Genomic DNA, 19,186 nt, shown 5'->3' with positions numbered 1-19,186 from the left:
ACAAAATAACAGCAACATAAAGTAAGAGTTCTGTATATGATAGGGACCCTGTTACCAACATGTCATCACCAGATGCTTAATCATTCCTATGCTATGTGTGTAAAATACTTACATTTTTTGTAATTGGCTTACATCATATAGGTGTTACGGCTATTTCTTTTAACTTTACAGGAGTAATAAACTGAAAATATATATTTGGATTTTGTGTGCCATATTATTTAAACTGGCAACACATAGCCCTGTGCACATCATCCCCACCCTGGTGGCAGCTTTATTCTGTGGGCCTGCTTAGCAAAGACAGAAAAGCTGGTCAGAGCTGATGGTTAAACAGATGGAAGAGAAACCTGGACTGATGCAGATGCTCGCTTTCCTTCAACAATGAAATAGAACAATGACATATCGGTGTTCAGAACTAAATATAAAAGACTATGGTTGGACCTGGACATTTATATTTATACATGAGCTTCCATCTAACTGAGTCTTTTTGCATGGAAGAATGTGGAAATAATAAAAAAACATAACAGTCTCTTGATGTGCAAAGCCGAATTTGATTAAACTCAGTTCAGAAGAGAGTTTTAAAATATGTTAAGAATTATCATCCACCCCTTTTGGATTCTTGTTTTGTCTTTAGTTAAGTTGTGGAAGAAAAAAAAGGTAGGAGAAATGATCAACACGTCACCCAAACAACGTGACGTACCGAACAGTTTGGTCACCTGTGACGCCTTCAGGGACCACCGGACAAATCACTGCGGTTCAAACTTAATATCGCTCTCTTGCTGTCATTACTACCACAGAACGTGATTATATATACTTTAAATATTCACCTCATGCCATCCTGCATTTTAGTTCACATTTCAAGTTGTCTTGTCATCACATGGCACTTTCAGGGCTCTGGTTACTAAATCCTACGTTAGGGAGTACATTGAACGCATCTCTCGGTCCGAGTTTATAACTGTTGACCGACGGAAAGAGAAAAAACTTCTCCTACGTTTATGGTTCTGAATCTCGGTGTTAGCATTTTGTAGTAACCTGGACGAATAGACAACTCCAAGTAAAGGGCGTCTTTGTTCACACATCACCACTCAAAGTTGTTTCTCGATTCAGGACTGATGGCTCAAGCAGAGGTAGTGAACATATATATATTTTTTCTTAATGGCTGGAAGAGCCGAAGCGTGAAACTTTTAAGACGCAGCAGCTCTTCTGAAAACACGGTTCTCCGCAAAAACAAGCGTAGAAACTTCACATGGTGTTTTCGGATGGATCCGAAGCTGAACTTTGCAGACAATCTCAGCAGCTAAAGTAAACAGCGACTCCTCCAGCTAACAGAGGACGCAGTTCTCACTGCAGACCTTAATAGGACAATCAGAATAACACCGTTTTCAGAAACGTTTGTGTCATGGTTGCTTTGAAAAACAAAAATCATCTACGTTCATTTAAAAAAAAACAACAACAACACAAACTTCTTGTAAAAGTGAAATTATCTAATCTTTTTTTTTTAAGCAGAAACTTAAGACGAAGTGTAAATGCAGTGTTTATGTTATAGTCCGGATATATTAAAAACAAACGTATGTTTTATCTTTTAATGAACACATTAAGAACTTTAAACATGTATATTTGTGTAGTTTAGATTCAGCACGTTAAATAGTTATTTACCCAATTATGCGACTTTGCTGCAAGATGACTTGCTGTAATATTTATAGGATTTCTGGAGAAGTTTGAATTTTTCTTTTGCATTTCATTGACTGTCACATTGTCTAAAAGGTATATCCATCTGTTTGTCCACGATCATCCATCTATCCAATTATCTATCAAATTTCTGCTGTTAGCTCAAAGTGAATTTTGTTTTTATATTTTAAAAATTACCCCAAAAAGGCCTGAGAGATTTTTAAATTTGTGCCTGAAAACATAAAGAAGATTGACAAGGCAAGACCCTATAACAACATATTTTCTAAAACGCTTTACATGACTAGAAGGAAAAATAAAACAACAATAAAATCACAATGCAATGACAAAATGCAAGGATAAACAATGATGAACATCATAAAGTGAACATCATAAAGTATGCTTTATGATGTTCCAGGTATTATTAATCAAAGGCATCTCTAAGCAAAATGGATTTAGCCTTGATTTAAAAAACTGTGTTTAATCAGTTTTGCAGTTTTCTATAAGTGTGTTCCAGATTAGTGAAGTATAAAAACTGAATGGTGCTTTTATCATTGTATTTGATTAAAAGTATTGGAAGATGTTTATTTCCTTTGTGGATTCTAATTCATTTCAAGAAGCAAAAAAAATAAATACAAGCTTTACAGGCATAAAAGTGCTGTCTATTGCTTCACATAATCCTGTCTATGCTTCTTCTTCCAGGAGCTGGAGCAGATCTTGACATGGCTGACTGAGGAAGGTTTTGCACCTGAGGCCTCCAAAGAGGCTCAGCTGGCTTTTCTGTGGCGTACCTTCCTTCACACACGAAGCTGTCTGGACAGTGTGACTAAGGATCTGGGAACAAAACGCTTGCAACATTTTGCGGAGATGGCAGAGGTAGATTATCACTGCTCAGTTAATCAGCGCTGTCTGGGATTGTAATGATGAGCAAGGCGATCTTTTTGTCTGCAAGGTACGCAAGTCCTTGGAGCAGATCAAAATCTTCACAGAGCAGAAAGACGTTTTGGCTCAGGAGATACAAGATGAGAACGAACAACTCAGAAAGCAGCTGCTGCACCTCGTTTCACTGCAAGGTAGGACTTTTACTTGCACATTGTGTAAAAGTTTGAGTAATTATAGACAGTTGACGAAACCTCTGGCACATTTTCGGTGCTTATTTGTGACTGCAGTATGATATTACATAGGAATGAGCCACCTTCTCCCTTTTCTCTTATCTATTTTCTGTTCTTAATTAATTAAATGTAGCACTTTATTGATGCAACATGTGCTGCTTTTGCTATCAGTATCTGTCTTCATGTAACACCAAATCACCAAAACACTTTTAACCCCAGAAATGTAATGATTATGAGTTAAATTACATCCACATCTCCTACTCCTTTCTTCCAGATTCCCAGATAAATGAAGTTGCTAAAATGTTGTACCAGCAGGGTCTCACTGAGCTGATTCACAGCTCTCCCAGTGAGCAGGTGGCGTATCTCCTGGTGGAGAGGGCTTCCCTGCTTGAGATGAATCAGGATCCTGGTGATGGAGACCCAGAGAGTCGACTGAGGACCCACGCAGAATCACTGAACCCCGTCATATGTGCGGTAGGTGAAACAGTAGTACCAAAACTATTATTTTCGTGGTGTGTGGGTTTAATTTTTAAAGTCTTCACAGATAAAAACTGTCAAGGTAAAAAAGTGAGATTTATTGGAGTAGAATGTTTTTTCTGTCTCAGTCCAGTCCAGTGCTGAGACTCTAATGAATTCTGCTGCACTGGTCTGCAACCTGACCATTATAAACATTTGTCTATAATGCTGATTAAGACCAAAAAGTGAGTTCACACCACACTGATTCTAAAGTCTCTGCGGGACTGACAGGTGCATTTTTGAACCAATTTTAAGGTGCTTTAATTACTTTTTGAAAGTATTAATTAGTCATAGTCAAAATGCTATGACTATGATGATTCAGGTCACATGAGAAGGATTTTTGTGACTCTTTCATGTAAAAACCTAAACTAAATGTTGAATTAGATATGCTGACTATGATATTCATCTTTAGAACATTTATAATTTTTTTGAAGCTTTATTTTTGTTTGGTTTTGTTGCATTTTTAATATGATCTAAGTCCTTTTTTTATTTTTGAGTCTTTACAATTTTATAAAACAAAGATATTTTGTTCAGTTACCGGTAATATTTGTTTTTCTTACAATGAAGTAAAATCTTACTAATTTAGAATTGTAATATTTCTAAATTATTTCCTCTTCACAATACATACATATTACATACTCTGTTTCCTCAATTTTACAATTTATATATTATTTAGTTGGATTTGCTTAGTAGTTATTTTACTTTATCTGTAGTAGACTGAACATTTTGTTTGCATAATTAATCTTAAGCTGTTAACCCCATTAAAGCACATTGCATTTGATTGATTGAATGATAGGTTGCAGCGGTAAAGTTGATATGTTTTCCTTTTTCTTGATTATTATATGAATAATTTCTGGTATTAATTGTAATTTTGCAGCCCACCCACAAGAGGTCCCCACGACCTTTACAAAGCTCCTGGAAGAAAATATTTGGACTCCATAAGACTTTGCAGAGCAAGCACACCTTCGTACCTGTATGTATACGAGCTTCTAACTGCAGTGCTAAGGAAACATGTTTAGCCCTCTTACAGACTTCTTCTGTTTTTGCTTTAAAATGCGAGAAAAAAATATCACATAAAGAAAACTTGTGTAAATACAAAATACAGTTTTCAAATTCTGATTTAATTTATGAATGGGAAACAAAACTATCCAAGCCAAGTCAGCTCAATATTAAAAACTAATAGCTCACTAAAGCTAGTACCAGGATTTCATGAGTGTTTGGGGGATTTTTAACATAGAGCTCGGTTGGTTTGGATAACTTTCTTTTCTCAGAACATTTGTCCAGTATTACAGTTTTTCTCAATTACTTTGGTGCATTTCTCAGAACAGAACTGTAATTCTCAAAGCTACTTGCCCAACCTTCGTATTATTGTGTCTCTCATGCACATCAAGAAAAGCAGTTTCTCATTTCTTTCAACCAGTTGAAATGCTTTGATATATCCATGAAAGTGATTATGTACAGTTCTCTACTTTTTCCTACCTTTTCTGTTGCTTATGTCATGTTGACTAAAATGTGTAGTTATCTCTTGAATCATCTCAACCTAAACAACATTTAAGCAAAAGTCTTAACATGCAAAGTTGTAATAATATGTTGGGCATATTTCTATACATTTTCATTAGTCTTTTCTTACTAAGTCTGTCCTGAGTTGGTACATTGCTCCCAGGTGAATCCTGACGTTCTCTAAATGTGTGAGGCATCAGCACAACCAAAGATAAAGCAATTTTCTGAAGTAGCTCAAAGTTGCATCTCATAAACCATCAACTGTCCGGTATATAGATTATACTGTATAGCTGGAGCACAAGATGATGTTACGTTTCTGACAATGAAAAGACAAGGGACTGGACAGGATACTCTTGTATTGACAACATTACTAATCAGTTTGACTGTCTTATTTGTACTCGATGAAATAAAGACTTGTCTTATTGAGGCTTTGACGTGTTCACTGACACAGATATTTAATTTTGAGAAATGAGCTAAGGATTTTGAGAAAGACATTGGTTTTTGCAGGTAATCCATGGTGTTCTGTTTGTACAAACTGTTTTGAGAAATGTGTTTACCGTTTTGCAAATGTTGAGAATGATTCGAGAAATGCACCGAAGCGACTGAGAAAATCTGTAAAATATCTTTATTGATCTTGTAACAGCACTGTCATACCAAGCAACAGTGTATTCTGCATGGACTAACAAACTATGAAACTGCTTTTTCGTCATTTGGATGATCATGAAACTGACTTTGTGGGCATCTTCTGCATGCCAGTTTTTTTATTCTCTAACGTCACTCTTTGTTTTGCCTTTTCCAGTGATACTAATTTTGCCAGCAGCAGATAAACTTTGCATGACAGAAGTTCAAGGTCCAACACCACTCATGCATCTTTCTCCAGATCGTATCTCAAGGTGTTGTCTCTGTCTCAGCTTGTTTTTCTGGATATTTTTACTCAAGTCTTTCTTTGTTATTTGCAAACATTTAAATTGCTTCAGATTTGTCCATTTTGGTAGCATGTGTCTTCATCCCCTTCCAGGGTGGGGAGACACCTTTGGCCGGTGAACCAAGACGTTTGGAGAAGGAGTGTTCCCGACTGGAGCGGGATGTGGAAGAAGGTTCCCGCAGGTTGGCCATGGCCCACAACGAGATCCGGCATTTGAAAGATGAACTGGAGTCTGCTCACTTTACCCAGAAAACATATGGTAAAACATATTAGTCAGTCACTTACAGAGTGGTAAAAATAGTCTGTTACAAATTACTTGTCTGTGTTTTTTGGTAACACCCAAATGTTTCCAATCAAATCAATTATATAAATATAATGTTAGACAAATATATATATAATAAATGGTATAAAAAAAACAAGATCATCCCACTTCCCCATGCTGGAGATTTTAGTTTAACAGTAACAATAAATAAAGACCCAAAGTAAAATACTTATATTAATATTGGTTTACTTATAATAATAATACTTACACTTGTGGGAACACTTACAAGTAAAACAAGTAACTGTAACTTTGGTATCAAATAATTACAATAATAGATTATTCTTGGTTTCTTTTCAGAAGGCCATCTGTAATAACTCACATTAAGATTATAATTAGAGTAACTAATAAGTAATGGTTATCATAAAATTATAAATGAATGCTAAATCAGAGAAGCTAAAGAAGTAATAAATGTGATTTTGACATTGAACTTGAAATGGTGTAAAACGTGTAAATGCAATTAAAGATCACTGATATGTTGGAGGTAGATGGTAGATAAAAGGTTAGGGGAAAAAGGGGAACTAACAGGAGAGCAGAGATGACCAACGCCTTACTTGGAAACAGATTGTTGAACAACTTAAACTTTTCAAAGAAAAGGTTGTGCAGGCAACGGACGTAGGAGGACCGCTGAGCAACCCTGAGACATTAGCACAGACATCAGGACATAATGTCTCTAAGACAAAGATGGATATGAGATCTATCCAAGTGGACAGCCAATGAAACAGACACAGTAACATTGCTAGCCAATGCAAACGCACCAAAAGGGTGGATAAACCCTATAAAAGGTGGGTGCAAAAGAGGAACCTTTGGCTGCCTCCAGGCAGCTTCGAGCCAAGATCGAGATGGACAAAAAAAAACTCTGCAGCTGAAGAAGAGCTGGGGCCACAGAGCCGAAAACTGTCCTGCACATGGGGACCAACCCGCCAGCCCCACAACCTGTGGCTTCAAATCGCACATCTCTCATCAGCTGGGTTCAGACCCCAAAGACAAAGATGAAGACCAAGGCAAAGACGAAGAACTGGTGCCTTCCTTCCATGAGGTCAGCTCGCCTACATCTCAACGGACCAGAAAGATCGTGAGACAAGATGAACTGAGCTTCAGAGCCGCACAAGAAGCTGAGGAACTCTACACATATGAGGAAGTCACCCTAAGACCCGAGACCTACTGCTCTAATTCGGTACTCTTTCTGCCAGCACCCAAGTCCAGAGACGCCCAAGTCACCATCCATGCAGAGACGAAAGCTCATCAGACCTACAGAGACCTTCGACGATCAACCTCCTCCTGCTGCAACACCTTCTTCATCATCAGGCCAGTTCTGGGGTTCGAAACGCCAAACTCCATCCGTCTCTCAAAGGTTTCCTTTTTAGTTCTCAGTGTCAGCATTAGGGAAAGATAGGCTAAATGATTGATTTTACTTATTTGATTATTTCTGCTGATTAATTAAGCTGTACTGACCCTTGCAAAATTGCCTTACTAATAAGATATTTAGCATAAAGAAAATCTAAAAGATGTTGTGGACATTCAATTAATGAGTCACCTCAGAGTTCTTCGATGGTTGTAAAATAGCTATGATGTTTGATTCTGGGGAGGAAAAGGTGGAAAATATTTTATAGGTTGCTTTTAGCCCAAAACTATATGTCAAACAACATCCTTGGGACTCGACCCGAGTCACTAAAACCAACCTGGTTCAGTAACAAGTGCAAGTTGTAATAAAGAGAAAGAGCGACCGTTAACAGGTGTGCTCTGTAAAACTAGTTGGCTGCAGGCTGCTCAGTCTGGCTAATTCACAGGGGGAAGAAGGGTGGGGCATCTTAATGGAGGTTGTCAGAAACCAGCTTTAAACAGACTTTACTTCAGTTCTGGACAGGGTAAATCCCAGCAGATTTAGGAAACTCATTTCACCCGTTAGACCACAGGTGTCAAACTCCAGTCCTCAAGGGCCGGTGTCCTGCAGTTTTTAGATGTGCCACAGGTACAAAACACTGGAATAAAATGGCTTAATTGCCTCCTCCTTGTGTAGATCAGTTCTCCAGGGCCTTGCTAATGACCTAATTATTCTATTCAGGTGTGATGCAGCAGAGGCACATCTAAAAGTTGCAGGACAGCGGCCCTCGAGGACTAAAGTTTGACATCCCTGCATTAGACGGAGAGCTGGTAGCACATCTCCCCTCTCAGAATAGGAAGTATAGAGAACATAAAGGGAACACTCAAATAACACATCCTAGATCTGAATGAAAGAAATATTCTCATTGAATACTTTGTTCTGTACAAAGTTGAATGTGCTGACAACAAAATCACACAAAAATCATCAATGAAAATCAAATTTATTAACCAATGGAGGCCTGGATTTGGAGCCACACACAAAATTAAAGTGAAATAACACTACACGCTGATCCAACTTTAATGTAATGTCCTTAAAACAAGTCAAAATGAGGCTCAGTATTGTGTGTGGCCTCCACGTGCCTGTATGACCTCCCTACAACGCCTGGGCATGCTCCTGATGAGGTGGCGGATGGTCTCCTGAGGGATCTCCTCCCAGACCTGGACTAAAGCATCCGCCAACTCCTGGACAGTCTGTGGTGCAACGTGACGTTGGTGGATGGAGCGAGACATGATGTCCCAGATGTGCTCAATCGGATTCAGGTCTGGGGAACGGGCTGGCCAGTCCATAGCTTCAATGCCTTCACCTTGCAGGAACTGCTGACACACTCCAGCCACATGAGGTCTAGCATTGTCCTGCATTAGGAGGAACCCAGGGCCAACCGCACCAGCATATGGTCTCACAAGGGGTCTGAGGATCTCATCTCGGTACCTAATGGCAGTCAGGCTACCTCTGGTGAGCACCTCTGGTGGGCCCTCCAAAGAAATGCCACCCCACACCATTACTGACCCACTGCCACTGAAGGATGTTGCAGGCAGCAGACCGCTCTCCACGGCGTCTCCAGACTCTGTCACACGTGCTCAGTGTGAACCTGCTTTCATATGTGAAGAGCTCAAGGCGCCAGTGGCGAATTTGCCAATCCTGGTGTTCTCTGGCAAATGCCAAGCGTCCTGCACGGTGTTGGGCTGTGAGCACAACCCCCATCTGTGGACATCGGGCCCTCATACCATCCTCATGGAGTCGGTTTCTAACCGTTTGTGCAGACACATGCACATTTGTGGCCTGCTGGAGGTCATTTTGCAGGGCTCTGGCAGTGCTCCTCCTGTTCCTTCTTGCACAAAGGCGGAGGTAGCGGTCCTGCTGCTGGGTTGTTGCCCTCCTACGGCCTCCTCCACGTCTCCTGGTAGCGCCTCCAGCCTCTGGACACTACGCTGACAGACACAGCAAACCTTCTTGCCACAGCTCGCATTGATGTGCCATCCTGGATGAGCTGCACTACCTGAGCCACTTGTGTGGGTTGTGGAGTCCGTCTCATGCTACCACGAGTGTGAAAGCACCACCAACATTCAAAACTGACCAAAACATCAGCCAGACAGCACAGGTACTGAGACGTGGTCTGTGCTCCCAACTGCAGAACCACTCCTTTATTGAGTGTGTCTTGCTAATTGCCAATAATTTATTCCATTTGCACAACAGCAGGTGAAATTGATTGTCAATCAGTGTTGCTTCCTAAGTGGACAGTTTTATTTCACAGAAGTTTGATTTACTTCGAGTTATATTGTGTTGTTTAAGTGTTCCCTTTATTTTTTTGAGCAGTGTATATATGTATATATATTTGTTGCTGCACAATAGTCTCTGGGTGTTTTGTGACTTCCTGGATGAGTTGTTGATGCACTCAGAGTATTTTTGGTAAGCTGTACAAGTGGCTTTGTTACCCTTCCCAGGCAAAAACTGTTTTACTAGAATTTCTTTAGATTGTTTTTCGTTTTTTTTAATTAACATTAGGTGTCCCAAAATTAGTGTTAATCCATGATTTAACTGGGAAGAAATTACGTTTTCACAAAAGCCCAAGTTGGTTTGAGTAGCTTTGTTTCCTGAAAACTACTGTTTTGTATTTAATTAGATTATTGTCTGAAGTAAAACTTTCATGTTCTGAAAATCTGTGAAAAAAAAGAACAGAGGAAATCTTAAGATTTCTCATAGCTGATCCTAAGACTATGAATTGAAACGATTGTTTTCACGGCTCTTTTTTGCCAGCCACTGTTTTAAGAAGAAAACAGTGGCTGTAAGTGTAATATTACATTTAAATGTAATATTTCTGCTTTCTGTGTTTCAGAGCCTGAGCTGCAGTCAGCACAGGAGGAGGTGAAGCAGCTCAGGAAGGAAGTAGGAAAACTAAAAGAATATGGTAAGCCATTATTCCCGGTTGTGTTTTAACTAACAATGTTATTTGCACAGTTAAACATGAACTAAAAAAAAAAAAACAAACATACCACAACATGTACAAAAACTGACCAGCTTAATAACATCAGTGATCTGAAGGAAGCATAATTTGCTCCAGTATTTCCTGGCAGAGATCTGTGCCGACTTTAATTGTGATAAAACCAACATTAGCAGATGACTTGACTCCCCAAATCATTACCAACGGTGGAATTTCTTATCTTAAAAATCTCCCCATTACTCTTGAATGGCCTTTGTTGTACCATTACTTCATTCAGCTTTAGTTTAACAATTTTTGGACAGCACATAGTGTCACAATGTAACTGTTTCCCTGGAGGCCTTGTATTTTAATAAAAAGGTTATATAAAAGTAAGACCAGCGCCAGTTAGGCTTACAAGCAAATAAAACCCATTTTATTTCATAAAAAGGGACTCTAGAGCTAAAAAAGACCCCCTGGAGGGGTTTAAAAAAAGTGTTTGTCTGCTAGAAAACCTGCAGAGAGAGCGAAACTGACACTTAAACTGACTGAGGAGTGTGATTTCTGACAAGATTCAGGTGGTGGATTACAAACCGTGTGCATCTATGAGAGACCACAAACAGGTAGACTGAGGGAAGGAGACCAACACAGGGGAGCTGAATCAAGACTCAGTGGGATAAAATAATAACACCGTTTAAAAATCCAACTGCATAAATATCAGAACATAAGATGACAAAAATAAAGAGGAATGAACTGAGTACGGCAAAACATATATGGACATAAACAAACTTTATCAAGATACAAACAGAAAACTAAAACCCAAACTACCCAGGATTGTGACAAAATCAACAGACATAATGGCTTAAAAGTCTAAACTAAATCCTATGTGTCTCAGATTTTTAACAACATAAATGAGAAAAATGTACTTTTATAATTTTCTAGTGCATTGATAGGAAGCTGTATTATATTTAGATGGTTATTTGAATATATGGGACATTATGAAAACAACTACTGCTTCACTAAAATAAAACAACATAATTTGTGAATATTTATTACTAATATTCATACGAGTCAATAACTTAAAATTCTTATTTTATATAAAGAAATGGTTGAGCTGCGGAAGGCCAAAGAGCTTAATGACCGTCTGGACCTTGAGATCAGAGCCTTGAGAAACAGAGTCCGCTCCCTGGATGCAGAGAAAAAGTCTCTGGAGAAGACGGTAAGAAACTTTCTGACACAAAATAGTTTTCATGAAGGGCAGATATGAACCACCCAAACCAAACTTATGTCCTGTATGTTGGAGATTACAGCTGGAAGATAAAAGAGAAGAATTTTAAATTCTTCTAGTCAGGAGTGAACATGAAATCACAATGTGCACTTTAATTTATTCTGGATATTTTATGATCCACATTGAATCAAAGTGGGTACAAATGTGTTTCCCCATTGATATTTGGATAAATGTCAATAAAAATGAGCAGATAAAGTATTATTTTGGAGCAAACATAAATGTTCACACTTAATTCTGACAGAATTGGAAGAGTTTATTTAAATATCTTGGTTTCCTGTCTTTTAAAGACTATGCATTTTCAAATGGGTTTTGGTTGAAATAATAACATGCTTTATCTATTTGGGGAAAAAAATCTTCCTTAATTGGAAAAGAAAATTAGAAAAAAGTAAATAATAAATTTAAAGATCTGTTTTAAGAAAACTAGGGCCAACCTAGTTTTGCAATGAGAGAATGCTTTGCTGTTTTTTCCAAACAAAACTGTTAAATTCTCATGTAGAAGTGAAGAAACAGAAACCACTCTGGTTGTCTATTTATAGACATTTCAGTAAATGTTTGATCATCCTTCTGATGGTTTCTGTCTGACTGTAAAAGGACTGCAGTGCAGGGAAATAGTAAATCACAGTATTTGTCGTCATCCTTGAGAAACATCCTGGTTTAATTCATTAATCCTGTTTTAAAGAATTTTTTTTTTTGTGAATGAACTTTAGCAAAAATTATTGAATCATAATTTATAAACTGCTACAGCATTTTACAACTGACTTTTAAAATGTTACAATTCAGTGTGAAAATCAGTTTGATCCTGAGCTTCAGTCTAACGGCTAAATCAAACGGCACATTTGAATGTTTTTATTTAAAAAATACTGCAAGTTGTTACTAGTTGAAAAAATAACAACTAATAACAGATGAGTTGCATCTGAGCGGTTCTGAATCTGTTTGTTTTAGATGGCGTGTCAGCAGGAGGACGTTGAGAGGTTGGAATCAGCCCTGCAGGGGCAGCAGCGGATATTAATGATAGAGGTACAAGCTGACCAGGACAGAGAAGAAGATAAAGTAAGTCTCTTCATTTGAACCGGTAATACAGAACATGATCCAATACATCCAGAGCTTTTCATTAGCTAGATTGTGATCCTGGCTGATTCAGGTGTGCATTATTGAGACTTTAACACAGTTTTGATCTGTCTGAGCTGCGTTTTCTGGAGATGTTACAGCTACAAACTCTGGAAGCTTCATTATGCAATATAGGAGAGTAAATTATGTTGAACATTTCAAAGCTCTGCGTCTTAACCCATAAACCAGGACTGCGGTGAAACATCTGATGACTTGATTCCTTTTGTTAAGTAAACCAGCAGGTTGCACCATGAAACTAGTGCCGCCAGCTTCAGAAACGATGAAAAGATGCAAACATAGGAGAGAAAATCTCCCATTCATCATTCTGATGGCAGTTGTGTCTATTTTTGGACCATTCCAACAAGTTGATCATTGCACAAAAGTTGTTGGTTTGGGCTAACAGGAGAGTAACAGAAAAAGAGGGACTATGGGATTGGCCTGTTAATGTGTATATATAAAAAAATAATCAATCAAAAACATTAATTTAATGTTTGGGTGCTGTATGGGAGACAGGAACTGCAATTTCCCCGAGGGAAAGTCCCAAAGAGATTAATATTTTTATTCTATTTTTAAAGCCATTCAAGATCCACATGTTGATTTCCTCTTTAAAGAGACAGAAAAAGGTAGTGTGAGGACAAGTTCACAGTGTCTAAAACCATTTTATTTAATGGTAAAATGTATAGTAGATATCCAAAATAACTGTTTTCACTTCTTAGCTGACCACCAGCAGGAGTTGGGTTCAGCTGTTATGCGAAACATTTCAGGCCCGTGACTTTGTAAGAGCAGTTTGTAAATGTGAACTTTTATGTGATGTTGTCATCTTAAAGACTAACTACAAGGTGATGAGACTGAATGCATCTTGAATAAGAAAATATTGGCATGATTTCAAATTACTTGGTAACAAACAACAACAAAAAGCATTAATCTGAGCACTTGATGGACCGGTTGAGGTGTTTTCTTTTGAAACAATCTGTTGCATCTCCTTGGAAACCACCTGTGCTGTTATTGACATAATTCAAAATATTCACCTAACGAACTGAAAGAGATTTGCTGTGGTTTTTCCTGCAGATGCAAGGAGCTGAACTGACGACGGACGATAAATCACACATCATTTTGCAAGAATACTTAACTGCACAGACACAACAAGCCATGGAGAAAAAGGAGGGAGGTGTAAGTAGACACAGTTACTGGTGAAAGACGGACATTTGAATCGGCTTCTTCATACAGAAAAAATATTTCCTGTTTATGAAATCGTCTTTATTTGTTGTAACGGTGAAAGTTTCAGTGCTCGATGTTTTTGTCTGTGTACCTTCTTGAATTGATTTGAAAACTTTATTTCTTTTTACAAACTCTAAACCATTGAAACTTCCATGCAAACTACCAGGTATTATTTTGCCGCTGCTGATCTGTGTGATGTTGTTGTCGTAGGTTGAATCTCTGCAGGAGGTAGTGAAGCAGTTGGAGTTGGCCGTAAGGAACCTTCAGGGTTCTTACACGCTTCCGATAGGCCAAGCTAGTGATTTAACGAATGTATGTCCAGGCAGAAACACCTTTAGTTTTGAGGCTTACTTCTGTCTTTCATCTTGTACACTTCATTGGAAAAAGTCTTTTCCTCTTGCAGATTTCTTCTATTTTTACTTTTTGTCTGATGTTTTATAGCATCAAGCAGAATTTGATATCAAACGAACATGAATAAACAATCTTCTAACTGGTATTAGCACTTCTACCATCAATAACTGCTAGTCAGGATTTGAAGAATGCTTTAGAATTGTTTTAATTCGACCACGTTGGAGTGTTTTCACCCAAAATTGGCCTGTTGATTTATTGACCATCAGCAACAGGCTGAGCCAATCAAAAACTGAGTTTTAGTTTTTTACTGTCTTAATTAATAACAATGCTTGGCTGAACCACATGGGAAAAAGTACCAACATCAAATCTAATGGTGCACACAAACTCTAACCATCTTAGCAAAGATTTTAGTTTTTCCCAGTGTCTCTAAATGCAGCTGTGATTTATTTATTCACTTTTAACAGAATAGCAGTATCCCATGCTGAGAAAATACATTTATTATTCAATAATAACCACAATGGTGGGCTTTATTAAAGATATTATAACCTACTTTCTCATTTTATTTTAGTGTTTTTGTATCCTAACAAAGCAATGTCTTAAATCAATGCTTATTGTTAATTAACAAGATGGGCAGTTATTGTTTTTGTTTGGTTTAAATATCTTTTTCCCCTCTATAAATTTAATCTAAAGAGAGACAAAAAAAGAATAAGAATAAATCTGGAAGGGGCAAATACTGTTTTGCAGCTCTTTGTGTTGCTCTGTTGCCATCTTTATTTATTATAAACACTATAAATATTTTTGAGTGAAAGTCCAAAACTGTTGTTGCATGACTAGATTTTTATTTATTTTCAGTTCACGACAACAGACGAAACTCTGGTCGATGAAACCAGCAAGGATGAGCAAGATGAGCTCGGTTTTCAAACAAAGTGCCTCATGGAGAAGCAGCCAGCAGTGAGTGACCAGGCACATGCAAAACAAATATAATGTGGTTTGTATTTAAATATAGCTTCTTGCTCTTGCAGGACGAGTGTCTTCAGGTTTTACAGAATTACCAAAGCAACATTAACGACTTTATAACTGTTAGAGACATCTGCTCACAGCTGGAACAATCCAGCAGGACAGAAGAGTTTCCCTCACAGGACAGCTCCACACTCGAGGTAATCCGTGTTACCCGGCCAGATCAGTTTTTAGTCCGTTTTGTTATTCATGACATACAACAAGTGAGATCCCGACAGTTCCTCTTCCTGTTTTTGTTTATGTTCTGCAATGAAGGAGAGTTCTGAATGTCCCGAAGGGAGGCAGGCTCCGATGTTTGATGAAGAAGAGCGTGAGACATACAAGGAGCAGATCTGTAAAGCCCTTAACTGTATTGATGAGGAGCGAAGGTAACACGCCTTTATTAGTGTTTTGTTTATAAATATAACTTGCTTTTTTCAGTAAAGCTGGGAAGTTGCTTTTAATTATGCCACAAAAAACTTTGATTTATAATCAGCTTCTTTGACTCAATTACTGTCCAATCTACTGTTAAAATGTAAACAAATATTTTGGACTGGAGTCAGTGAAACCACATGGGCTTGAAAGTCCTTTTTGCGTGAAATTCATTCTAAATTAACTTCTCGGCCATTTTTAAAAGTTTGTATGATTAGAATCTGTTTTATCTGTTTTCACATCACACCTGTTTGTTGTGTCCATCGACTGTGTCTAGCAAATACCACAATATGAAGGAGAGACTATTGGAAAAACTCTCCCGAGCCAAACAGAAACTGGATGAAGAAACCATGTGGCGGGACAAGAAGATAAACAATTTGGAGAGGGAGTTGTCCTTGTGCTACCACTCATTGAAAAAGGTGAGTCTGCAGATCTGTCGCTGTTTATGAAACATGCATTAATGAAGGATTTTGATTAGCACTAATTATTTGGTACAGGGATGTCCAACCTTTTTGTAACGTGAGCCGAAACTGTCAAGTCAAAAGCACCCACAGGCCCAAAAAAATTATATTTTTAATAAAAGCTCATACTGTGACTTTTTGTTTACTTATTCGGTAATGTAAAGGTTGAATTAAACAAATAAATTAGATGTGTTTTTTGTTGGAAAGTGATGCGTAAACTATTGTAGAGCTTAGGCACCTCTTTGGAGGTTTGCCCTATTGGAAGAAATATTTATCAGGCACCCAATGAAAGAAATAATAAAAAAAAGTGAATTCAAACTCTGCCTTTGGAACTGGATGGAACTTGTTCTTGCAAAGATGACAAATAATGTGGTTATTTAAAGATGAATACTATAAGAAGATTTTAAGATGATTTCAATTTGTCAGTAATAATTAAATATAAATTTTCCGTCTGCGTCAGCCACCTGTGATGTGTTCTGTGTTGCTCTTGAATGTCAGCCAGCGGGCCGCACAAAATCAGTCTAGGGAGCATAACTGGCCCCCGGCCCACACTTTGAACATCCCTGGTTTAGTATTTTTAAACCCTGTTTTTTCTAAAAGGACTTTTCATAAGCACCCGGTAAACTGGAAACAGTGATTTAACTAAACCTTCGTGAGGATAAAAGTTTTTTTTCTTCCTCTCTCATCTTCATTTGTCTTTCTTAAAACTGTACCAACCCTAATGTGATTTCTAAGTCAGCTTCCAGTGAAAAATAACTTGTATTGAGGGCAGTTGTGCATTGAGTCACCTTGCGGTTGGATTGTCTGAGTCATTAGTCATGTACCTCTTGTAAAGACAAGAAAGCTGAACTTTACCGTTATCGTTTTTGTACCAGGAGAAAGAAATCGTTGAGTGCATAAGAGTGGAAAACGAGCGTCTGCTTGGCGAGAGGAGGAAGCTGTTACAGCAGCTCAGTGAGGAGGATGACAACATGAAAAACATCAAATTAACAGCCTGCGTGTCTAAAAACAGGTGCTGAAATCCACTGAAATGGAACATTATATTTTAAGTTGTGATCAGAGGACATCTCCTACAGCAGCGCTAGATAATGCTCAAAGTCATAAGATGTGAAAGTGACGCATGTGTACTTTCTGACTTTGATTTTCAGTGCTATAAAGAAGAATAATTAAAGTAATTATGTCGTTTCTAAGGTCGTGATTAGGAAATGCATCACATTTACTTGAGGATTTTAAATTTACACTGCCAGTCGTTCTTCGTGACGGATTCTTCCGGCCCAGAAGCCATGTTCTGATGTGTGTTTGTTTCCATCTCAAGGGTGCAGTATTTGGAGACGGAGAACAAGAATCTGGGGAACAAAGTTCTGCATCTGTCCAACCAGATTTCCACCATGGAACGCAAGTTGCAGAACATGCAGTTTATGCATTTTGCTGAGGTAAATGTCACCGTTAAAAATCCTCAACTCAATAACAAACTCAGTTTAGAACAATATTAGTAAGATGGGATTTTATCAATATTAGTTTAAGAGCTTAAGAAGCCTAATTTATGCAACATTGACCATTACACATTATATTTAACAAGACAAAGTTAAATGTGTTTTATTATTAAAGTTTTATTAAAATACATTGAAAAAAAAGTTCCTCAACTCTTGGCAGATGCATTAAAGAAAAACTGTGCTACAGTCACAGAATGAAAAGTTTAAAGGAGGTAAAACTATTGAACAGAGGAAATTAAACCTCTAATTGGCCTCTCATCAAAACGATCACTCAACTACAGAGTGAAAGTAAACTCAAGCATACTGTTTTTAGTTTCTTGGAGAGGTAGAAAATTAGTTTAAAACTAATTTATATTGCAAAACTACTGCTTTTGTTTTTTTAGGGCAAATTCTTATCAAAAATACTGACTATGATTCTGTTCAGTGAAAGCCACAAAAGCTGATTAGTTTTTATAAGGATTATTTAAACGAATCTGAATTTTCCAGAGTAAAAAGTTATTTTATTTCATAGTATGATGAAGATATAAAAAGTGAATAATATCTAATGTTTTACAAATTATGCAATACATAAGACTAAATAAGGAATAAACTAACTTTTGAATTTTAACCAATCATTTTTCCTTTCATTGACATTTGAAGCTGTGGTACTGTCTTGCCCAACATCAAGTTTTGTTTTATTTGAGCTTTTGTTTTTTTGCTTGGTTCTGTGCTGTGGATTCTGATCAGATATGTTCTAGATAGCCATCAGTGCTAGATGGTGTTTTGTTTGCTTACCGTTATTAAACAGAAACATAAAGGCATAAAATATTTATCCAAAGTGTCACAAATTACGTTGTTAGCCAAATTAATAATTAATAACAAATCTGATGTTTTGGTTTGACTCCATTAGGAACTTCAGAAAATGTCAACTCTCCCACAGAAACTTTCGCCTGTCTCTGTTCAGACAGCGAGGTGAGCCTGACTCCGAGTCCAAACTAGCTGGTCAAACGTCTGATTGGTAAAATAAATATAATGTTTGTGTGCTTTCTGTTTTTAAAGGATGATGCTGTCTGAGATTCAGGACCTTTCGGAGGTTCCTCCAGAGTGCGACGGCAAGCAGACAGATCTGACTTTCTCCCCTGATGGTTTAGCCTCCGTGGCCTTGAATCGAACCACAGAGCTCGGCTACCTCAACCTGACTTCACTCCAGAGTCTCTCAGACAAGTCAAATCCAGATTCTGGTCTCGTTACCTCTGAAAATACAGCTCCCTGAGCTTTTCTATCTAAAATATGATAAAACTGCGCTGAAACTATTGTGTTCGCCTTTTAATTTAAGTTATTTGTCCTGCGTTTTTCCACCCCAGTTTGTGAGGAGTAGTCATAGGGAAATCATTTGGACTTTATTTTTGCTTAGGCTTAAACGAGAAAGAAAAACTGAGCTGAAAAACTTACCGCCACCACCGGATATTAATGATGAACTATATGTGACAGCAGGAAAAGTAAAATTTCCACTCGGCTTTTTTTGTTAA

At 37.8% G+C, this 19,186-nt stretch overlaps 1 protein-coding gene across 3 annotated transcripts; it reads left to right on the top strand.

Moving 5' to 3' along the window:
- Positions 1-964: 964 nt before the first annotated feature.
- Positions 965-18,970, top strand: LOC102226214 (coiled-coil domain-containing protein 30). 3 transcript variants are annotated; one of them, XM_023325706.1, is made up of 19 exons: positions 965-1,124; positions 2,365-2,538; positions 2,615-2,735; positions 3,049-3,248; positions 4,168-4,263; positions 5,809-5,974; positions 10,252-10,323; positions 11,436-11,551; positions 12,563-12,670; positions 13,796-13,897; positions 14,156-14,257; positions 15,149-15,247; positions 15,319-15,453; positions 15,569-15,681; positions 16,002-16,143; positions 17,061-17,197; positions 17,501-17,618; positions 18,568-18,629; positions 18,717-18,970. In XM_023325706.1, exons 1-19 carry the CDS (start codon positions 1,110-1,112, stop codon positions 18,928-18,930), a joined length of 2,292 nt encoding a protein of 763 aa, XP_023181474.1. In that variant the 5' UTR covers positions 965-1,109; the 3' UTR covers positions 18,931-18,970. The 3 variants fall into 3 exon arrangements, with proteins under 3 accessions (XP_023181474.1, XP_023181475.1, XP_023181476.1); XM_023325707.1 differs by lacking the exon at positions 14,156-14,257; XM_023325708.1 differs by lacking the exon at positions 965-1,124 and having other exon boundaries at positions 2,447-2,538; positions 3,090-3,248.
- Positions 18,971-19,186: the final 216 nt, after the last annotated feature.

This window comes from Xiphophorus maculatus, chromosome 20 (genome assembly GCF_002775205.1).
Source record: "Xiphophorus maculatus strain JP 163 A chromosome 20, X_maculatus-5.0-male, whole genome shotgun sequence".
In the NCBI taxonomy this organism is placed as follows: domain Eukaryota; kingdom Metazoa; phylum Chordata; class Actinopteri; order Cyprinodontiformes; family Poeciliidae; genus Xiphophorus; species Xiphophorus maculatus.
This window is presented reverse-complemented; position numbering and strand designations above follow the sequence as displayed.

What these genes read in the sequence shown, in the direction of transcription:
- LOC102226214 (XM_023325706.1), top strand. An exon ending in TGAACCCCGTCATATGTGCG is followed by an intron (nt 3,249 to 4,167) that starts GTAGGTGAAACA and finishes GTAATTTTGCAG; the next exon opens with CCCACCCACAAGAGGTCCCC. An exon ending in TCATGGAGAAGCAGCCAGCA is followed by an intron (nt 15,248 to 15,318) that starts GTGAGTGACCAG and finishes TTGCTCTTGCAG; the next exon opens with GACGAGTGTCTTCAGGTTTT.